Raw genomic sequence first — 8,471 nt, 5'->3', positions numbered from 1 at the left:
ATTTAGGACAATACAATTCATATTAAACACTCACCAATAAAAGTCCTTGCTTGAAAGAGGCGTAAATTGTATGAATGGGCCGGTATTTAGCTAAAGGAAATACTCCGTCTGTGCAAAGAATAGTGTACATGTATTTCGAAGTTTAACTTTGATTAACGATTAGACTAATGATATGAGAGTTTTACTCCCTCCGTCCAGGTTTTGAATGACTATCTCTCTCAAAACTTGATTCACAAGTATAAAGCAGATCTCACATGTCTCCCTTTTAATTACATGCATTAATTTTCTTGGTTTACACTGAGGCATTAATTCTTTTGCATGCATTGAGCCATTTTTATTTTGGTACTAGCTATGTTTTGGTATTATTGTTTTATCTTTGTATAATACTCCCCCCCCCCCCCGTCTCATATTAAATGACTCAAATTTGCACAAATATGAATGTATCTATGCCTAAAAAGTGTTTAGATACATGTAATAGAAAGTCACTTAATATGAGACGGAGCGAGTAGCATTTTCAACGTTAAATCTACGTCTATTGTCTCTTTTGTTGCTATGTATTGGTTATATTTGTTGTAATATAATAAAATTCTTACATGGGCCGGGCCATAATCCTACGTGGTGACGACCAATTCAACAAATCCCAAATACCGATTAATTTGCCAACAAGGCGTAGCCATGCTAACTAGACGCCGGTCAAAGGAGTCAACAAGTCAAGCCTCTCATACCATGGTCAAAACAGAAGAGGAGCTTAGTATTGAGTAGGGGCCAAGAAAGGTGTAGGGATGAGGTTTTTGGTCCATGATGGAACATGGACCAACCCCTATTTTTCCCACTTGGTGCACACAAAAGCTATGGACTAAGGATCACTTTTTACAAGTTTGCCATCACTTTTCTCTCTCTTTCAAAGGTATCCATGTTCTTTTGTTATGGACCCCTAGGCTATAAATATCCCTCCATGGGGGCATGTATCATTGACTCTCAACTTGAATAAGATCAAAGGGGAGAGGGCTAGAGCAACCTAAGGAGCCCACTCTCGAATGCTTGGGTCGAGCCTAGACTCGACTCGACCTCGGGGACGCGACTTGAGAAGCCTAGTTTCGAGGTTTTGGGCCGTCTAGTACGTTCTCGACTCGAAGTAGAAGGATCGGGTTAGAGTCTCGAGGGTATCCAACCTCGCTACTTGGGAAAACAAGTTCGGCCCAAGTCCGAGGCGGCCTCGAAAGATCTCTCGCCATAGGTGACCTGGGAAGACGAGTTCGGCCCAAGCACCTGACTAATGACCCCCTCGAAGCCTCTCCTAACATAGGACTAAGTCATGCTGGCAGGGTCGACTGAACCTATTCAAAAAATATCGACGTGTCAACTTGTCCAAGTGTACGGCGACCTTCACTGTAAGGCCGGCGTACACCCCCACATACTATTCTCGCACTTGTGCCATCGAGCATTGGCACTCCTTACTCTTGTTTTTTTAGAACAACAACAATATTTTATCTTAAATAAGCCTTCTAAATCCCGAACGAAAAGAGTACATGCTACAAAAAAAAATCATTCGATTTGTATCTGAAAAACATTTTGACGATAATTTTTTTTATAACAAATACTCCCTCTGTTCCATAATATAGCGTGCCCACGCATTTTGAGGTTTAACTTTCACCATCAATTACACCAACAAAATGGGAATTATATGTTATAAAAATCATACCACTAGATTCATATCCGAAAGACGTTTGAAATGGGAAGGAGGGAGTCATTTTTATAATACATAATTCATTATTTGTTGGTCTAATTGATGGTCAAAGCAAAATCTCGAAACGTGTGCACACGTTATATTATGGAACAGATGGAGTAATTTAATATACTAGTGTAATTGTTGGTCAACAATTTCTATACCAGCTCGTTTGGCACCCATCTTTTCATTTCAGTGGTAGAAATGAAATGAATCAAAATTTTGATAGAATTTCATTTGCTTGAATTTGAATTAGGGTAAAAAATCATGTTTTCTAACACATGTATTTGTAGAGGGGGACATAATTCCAGATAAATGATGACTTTTAGAGAGAAATTGAAGTTAATTGTAATGTGATTTCATGAAATTACAAATTGAATTCATGTAGCCAATTCCGTGACAACTAAGTAAATTAGTTTTTATAATTCAAAATAATTTCACAATTCTAAGAGGCCTCCGATTCTAATATGGGGTGCCAAACGACCTGCACGCGAAAATAGAAAAATGTACCAGGCACCGACCAACCAAAACCTTTAGCACTCGAAAGGTGACGCGGCGATTCCCTGAATTTGAGGAACAGCAGGGCAAAGTTCTAGAGGCCTAGAGGGCACCCACCCCACACGTGTCGCAGGGAGGCTGAACCCGTGCGGATCGGGGTTGAACAGCTGCGGCGCTCTCTGCACACGCCCCTGCGTCGCCGCATCCATAAACACGCTCTCTCTCCCGCCGCCGCCAGTCGCCCCCCCCCCCCCCCCTCCCCCCACGACGCCACAGTACCACACCTCCCCCCACGAGCCTCTCGTTTTCACGCACGGATCAAACGAGGAGACGCTCTATTCCTGCACTTGTTGCGCGCCGAAAGTCCTACACTAGGAAACGCTGGGCAAGAGGAACCACCTCTCGTTCTTCCTCTTCTTCCCCAGCCCAGCCGCTTCCCCGTTTCGCCTTGGTACGGTGGCAGATCTCCCTGCATTTTGTTTTGTGCCCACCTTATGTTTGGTTACTGTTGGTGGATTGCATTTTGATTGAGGAATTTTACCAGGCTGTTTTTGTTTTGGTGGTGTTTGAGAAACTCATCTAGGAGATCAATGGGCATGTTGTGGATCGATGCAGCAAGCATGTTTTTCTTTTCTTTTTTCATTTTCATTTCATTCGTGGTGATTTACACACAGAAATCGAACGCCATTGTTTTTATGTTACAAATGTAAACTTGAGGATGTTCGACGTCTATGTTTCAGTTTGTTTCAGACCCGATTTGTATCTGGGTATCTGACAATAGGTTTCTGGCTGAGCCAGAAATGTTCTGATTTAATTTAGAGCCCACGACGAAACGCTGCTGGATATGGTATCGAAATAGCAAATCTGTTAAGATAGTATCTACACGACAAGTTAACTGGTTTTTTTTTTAGAGAGATACAAGTTAACTGGTTTAGATAATGGAAGATTTTATTTCCTTGCTGTTGCATCAGGATGGTGCAGCCGAACACAAAGGGTTCCTCTCGGCCTCAAGCCCTCTACGACAAGTTAAAAGTTCGATGTATTAGACCACTGTTTCAGGGGTTCCACAACTGATAAGCATGGTGCTAACGAACAGTAATTCATATGCTCCCTCCGTCCCATATTAAGTGACGAAATATTACATGTATCTAGACGCTTTTTGGGTATAGATACATCCATATTTGGCCAAATTTGAGTCACTTAAAATATGGGACGGAGGGAGTACTAGTTTTCACTTCCCTAGCTAAATGCCTTGAAAGTTGAAACTGATAAAAAAAAATTGAGGAACTTCTTGTGAACAATGTTATTTCATCAAATCTCTTCATCCTGGCTAGTTTAAAGTTCATTTGCCGATTAAAATGACCTAATAAGACCTATTTTTCTCTCTCGAAGAATATTGCTTTATAACTTTTCTACCCTCCTTATTGTAAATTATTGGAATAATTTTTAATTTTTCTACCCTCCATATTGTAAATTATTGGAATATTTTTTTCTAGTCTTGATTGCATTGTACAGTCTGCATCTACCGTTTCAGTATTTGTTGTATCATGTAGTATATACATTAAACGTGTTTTTGACTTTATGCGGTAACGTATTGTGTGGTATTTTCTTGAATTCGACATCTGCATCGTGTGTTAGGTTGAAACAAAGTTGTAGCTTTGCACTGATGGGAGTTCTTGTTAGATCTGCTTGTTATTAACAGCTGCAATTTTTAATTGAGAAAAGTCTATTTTCAACCCTGATCTTGTACACAAAGTCTGAATTAGACCCTAACCTTTTAATCCCTGAACTTCGGACCCTAACCTTGCTGATCCCGGTCAAATACCCCCTTAATCCTGAAAATCCTGTTTGGCAGACTGGTTTGCTGACGTGGCCTGGGATTGCTGTAAGCAGAAAAGCTGATCCCTGAGTGAGGTTCTTTCTTATCTCCTATTTTTCTATTATTATTATTATTTTTGCCAATTTTGACTACGCTTAGGATATAACTAACGAGGTTCTTATCCTGGCCAATTGTTTTTCATCTACGTGTACAGTGCTTCAGTACACGAAAATCATGCATGATTGATGTACGCCATGTGCAGGCGTGTGTACTAGATCAAGACACCACTGCTACTCGATGATCATTTAGTTGTCAACTAAAACCTAGCACGTAACTTTAGACTTTAGTTCATGGCTTTATGCAAGCTATGGTCAAAGTATATACCTACAGTGAACATAATGTAGTAGACATGGCCAGATACTATGGACCCGAAAGTACAGAAGATCCGCAAAGCCGTCTTGGGACTATCTCAATCATCTTGCTTAGCAATCCCGGACCCAGTCAATTAAACCGGTCCGCCAAACACGACATATGGGATTAAAGATTTTAATTAACCGGGATCGCTAAAGTTAGGGTTCGAAATTCAGGGATTAAAAGGTTGGGGTCTAATTCAGACTTTGTCTACAAGATCAGGGTTGAAGATAGACTTTTCTCTTTTTTATTTACCTCTGATTCATGTGCATCTGTAATAAATTCAGGTCATTCTCTGCCTGTAAACTTAATTCACTAAATGAGGAGAATGGAGGTCTGCTGTGCTTACTTTGATCCAGATTATGAGAACCTCAATGAGAGGATCTATGGGACAAGGTACACTGACAATCAGTTGTTTTAGTGAAATATTTTTTAGCGAAAAAATCATTTTGTAATGCTTTAGCATGTGATGTGATCTAATTTACTCATTATTCTCCAGGGTTCATGTGGATAACGAATCGTGTGGCAGATGTACTGTTGTGAAAGTAAGTACTGAAGTCACTTTCCTCTCAAATAAGTACTTTTATGTTATTGCCATGAATATGTTTTTATTCCAGAGGACCCCCTCTGAGTTACTGAATGTTGTTTACATTATAGGTGAATAGTCGCAATAAACAGGACCTTCTGCTCGAAGTTCTGGAAGTTTTAATTGACTTGGAACTGTCTATCACCAAATGCTATGTATCATCTGATGGTGGATGGTCTCTGGATGGTATGCCCTGAAGGAAAATCCAACTGTAGTAGTTTTATGGTAAAAAGCTACATGCTCATTTTTTTTCATGTTTATTAGTTGAAAATGAACATTGATATATACTATTGGATCTTGATGTAATAGGATTCTCCTTTCACATTATAAGGTACCTGAACTGATGTACCAATATGGTTTCAGAGGATAGAAACTACGAATTGGAATGATATGTTAAACTAATAGGTGATACCTGTTTAGATGTAACTCAGATGGTTGAATATGCATTCTCCACTGAAGAGCACGCTAATACAATGTCTATATATTCAAAGAGTAAAAAATAAGGTTGTGCCTGCTAGGTAATAGTGGTAGCTCTTTCAAAAAAATAACACTAGAACAGTGTAGCTTCCCCTGTGCCCCTCTGTAATCTCTCTTTGTATTTGTTTTATATTTTAATATTATATACTGTCAGAACCTCTCCTACAGTTTTTCTTGAAAAAACAGTAGTATCTCGAAACTGGCTTCGTTCTGGAGTTCTGGATATCTGGGCACTGTTTATTTGTATATATGGAACCACATTTTGTTTTTGCCAAAATGTACCACATAGTTATCCGTACATGAACGCTGAAGTTGCCAATCTTACATCAAAACCTCAAAGGTAAGTGTGGCTAATGAAAGATTATTTTCCAAAGTATCTTTCCTCTGATTCCACTTCCACCCATGACCTTTCCCGCGTTGTAGGATATTATTATATTTAAAAAAAGTCCCAATTCAGAATTCTCGAGTGAATGTTTCTAGGTGTTTCTTACATGGTAAACATTCTTTTTTGCTGAAATGCCCCTCGAAACTGCAGGCTTACTTGCTATCTGAGTTTTCCTTTTTTTTACTTCTTTTTTCTTATTTGTGGGAATACCTAGTTATGCGATTCTGTGAGGCACGCAAGTAAGATATTAAGCCATGTAACCATGGAACTTTTAAACTGATCATTCTCCGTCTTTGCCCACCTGATTGCAGTTTTCCATGTGAAAGACCAGGAAGGGAGCAAGGTTTACAATAAGAAGGCCATAAGCTACATAGAGCAGGTCTCTCTCTCTCTCTCTAACTGTCTGTTAAACGTGGGGAAAGTCTGAAGATCGGTGATTTAGTGCCTTCCATATTTGTAGGCAATATGTACTAGGGAGGCTCGGAGGTTCACAGTGAGAGGATCCAATGAGTTTGCCTCTAGACCTGATGTTGCTGCACACTATACAGAAATTGAGATGATTGGCCACAACCGGCCTGGAATTTTCTCTGAGATATCTGCTGTTCTTGCTGAGGAAGGGTGCAATGTTATAGAAGCACATGCTTGGAGCCATAAGGACAGCTTAGCCTGTGTTGCATTTGTGTCTGATGAATCAACATCGTCCCCCATCAATGATCGAAACCGCTTGGCCACTATTGAGGACCATCTTGGAACTGTCCTTCGATCTGGTACATCAATGGATGATGATCAGCGTAGCGCAAGGGCTCATCTTCTTGGGGTTGATGGCCTCACAAGTCATCCTGAGCGTCGGTTGCACCAGCTAATGTTTGCTAGTAGAGATTTTGATGGACAACCAGGACAGGTATCTACTGCCTTCCCGATGCTTAGTTTGGATGGTTATAAAAAAGACAAGAGTACGGTGGTCTCTCTTGATCGATGCAATGAGAAAGGATATTCAGTTGTAAATGTGGAATGTGTGGACCGTCCGAAATTGATGTTTGATACCGTGTGCACCCTTACAGACATGCAATTTAATGTCTTCCATGCCTCAGTTTCTTCCCAGGGGCCTTTTGCCTGTCAGGTAACTTCATCTTGTCCTGTTTTATTAGGAATATGTATATGTTGTATTGCAAATACCTGCAACTATAGATGAAAAGGGGACACAAACTTAGGACTCGCTTGTGTAGGAGTACTACATCAGGCACAAGGATGGACATATGCTAGACACAGCAGATGAAAAATGCCTAGTGGTGAAAGGCTTGAAGGCTGCGGTTGAGCGTCGAACTTGTGAGGTAAGTTAACACACATGCACCTATGATTCATTATCTCTTGTCATATCAATCAGAAATTCCATTTCCTTTAGTTGTAGTAAAACCAGAATTTCAATAATGTAATTCTGGCAGCGTTAGTTCAATGCAGTAATCTTCTGCTGGACCTAGGTAGACTGTTTAACCTATATGATTTGGATTCCTGTTATCATAATTAGGCTAAGATCTCAAAACAGCAGGTCCGGCTGTACCTGTCTCTAGTTCAATGCCATGCTCCTTAGTGACGTGGGTAAACTCTGCAACAAGCTGTGACTATGTAAATTGCTTTTCTAGATGAGGAAAAAGCTTTATCGCCTTCTGGCCTCTGCATCGAATGCATGCACACAGACACTGTGACCATGTAATATGTGCATTGTTGTTAAATCTTTCTATTAAAAAATCAAGGCAGTTTGATTGCAATAAGCAGCAGTCTATTACTGCGGGGAATGAAATTGTTTCTGTGACATCCCTCCATTCCAAATATTAACTCTTTACATTCCTTTTTTCATTACTCGTTATGTTCGTCCCGATGTTATTGCATTTTCTGATTCCCATCTGACTATTCCTATGAATGCTTTTAGGGTGTGAAGCTCGAGCTATGCACAGAGAAGAAAAATGTTGGTTTCCTCTCACACATCACTCGGGTACTCCGAGAGAGCGGGTTAACCGTAACCCGGGCAGACATCGCAATGGACGGGGATGTGACGAAGAACACATTCTATGTCAAGGACATATCAGGCAACAAGATTGACATGAACGCCGTTGAGTCTGTCCGGAGGGAGCTTGAGCCCCTGCCCTTCCAGGTGAAGGATGAGCTCCTGTCTCCAGGGCTGCCGGAAGGCAACCCAGCGTCAGAGAGAAATGGCTTCTGCATCCTTGGCATGCTGAAGTCGAAGATAGAGAGGCTGTCTCATGGTTTCATCTCCACCTGATAGACTGGCCTCTGTTTGATGGTCTTTCTGCTGGGTGAGCTGTGTTCAAAGTGTATATTAGTTCTGCTGCGTTTGTTTGCGTACACCCGCTGTAAATTTGCGTGCACGTACATAGTTCAGTTGAAGTACCTTTTCCGCGGATCTTGCATGTTGACACTAGAATCGTGGCTGTCCACTGTCCAGGGATATTCAGAACCTTTAGCAACCACTTTTATCCTGAGGGCCTGTGTAGGAGAGGGATTGCTCCACAGCAGAGGGATTGCTCGCTGAAATTTTGGTATTTGGCGGAAA

At 40.8% G+C, this 8,471-nt stretch overlaps 1 protein-coding gene across 3 annotated transcripts; it reads left to right on the top strand.

Annotated features, from left to right (window-relative positions):
- The first annotated feature begins 2,464 nt into the window (after positions 1-2,464).
- On the top strand, positions 2,465-8,471 carry LOC100823992 (ACT domain-containing protein ACR2). Of its 3 annotated transcripts, none has more exons than XM_014900122.2 (9): positions 2,465-2,675; positions 4,080-4,133; positions 4,742-4,850; positions 4,954-4,999; positions 5,112-5,226; positions 6,214-6,281; positions 6,363-7,022; positions 7,129-7,233; positions 7,830-8,471. In XM_014900122.2, the coding sequence occupies exons 3-9, from the start codon at positions 4,774-4,776 to the stop codon at positions 8,178-8,180; spliced, it is 1,422 nt and encodes a 473-aa protein (XP_014755608.1). In that variant the 5' UTR covers positions 2,465-2,675; positions 4,080-4,133; positions 4,742-4,773; the 3' UTR covers positions 8,181-8,471. The 3 variants fall into 3 exon arrangements, with proteins under 3 accessions (XP_014755608.1, XP_010234571.1, XP_003571626.2); XM_010236269.3 differs by having other exon boundaries at positions 4,080-4,138; XM_003571578.4 differs by lacking the exon at positions 4,080-4,133.

This window comes from Brachypodium distachyon, chromosome 3, assembly GCF_000005505.3.
Source record: "Brachypodium distachyon strain Bd21 chromosome 3, Brachypodium_distachyon_v3.0, whole genome shotgun sequence".
In the NCBI taxonomy this organism is placed as follows: domain Eukaryota; kingdom Viridiplantae; phylum Streptophyta; class Magnoliopsida; order Poales; family Poaceae; genus Brachypodium; species Brachypodium distachyon.
This window is presented reverse-complemented; position numbering and strand designations above follow the sequence as displayed.

Bases quoted from the DNA above. Each gene is read 5' to 3' on its own strand.
- LOC100823992 (XM_003571578.4), top strand. From the start codon at position 4,774: ATGAGGAGAATGGAGGTCTGCTGTGCTTACTTTGATCCAGATTATGAG. The intron at 4,851-4,953 runs GTACACTGACAA...ATTATTCTCCAG, and splicing joins GAGAGGATCTATGGGACAAG to GGTTCATGTGGATAACGAAT. The intron at 5,000-5,111 runs GTAAGTACTGAA...TTTACATTATAG, and splicing joins GCAGATGTACTGTTGTGAAA to GTGAATAGTCGCAATAAACA.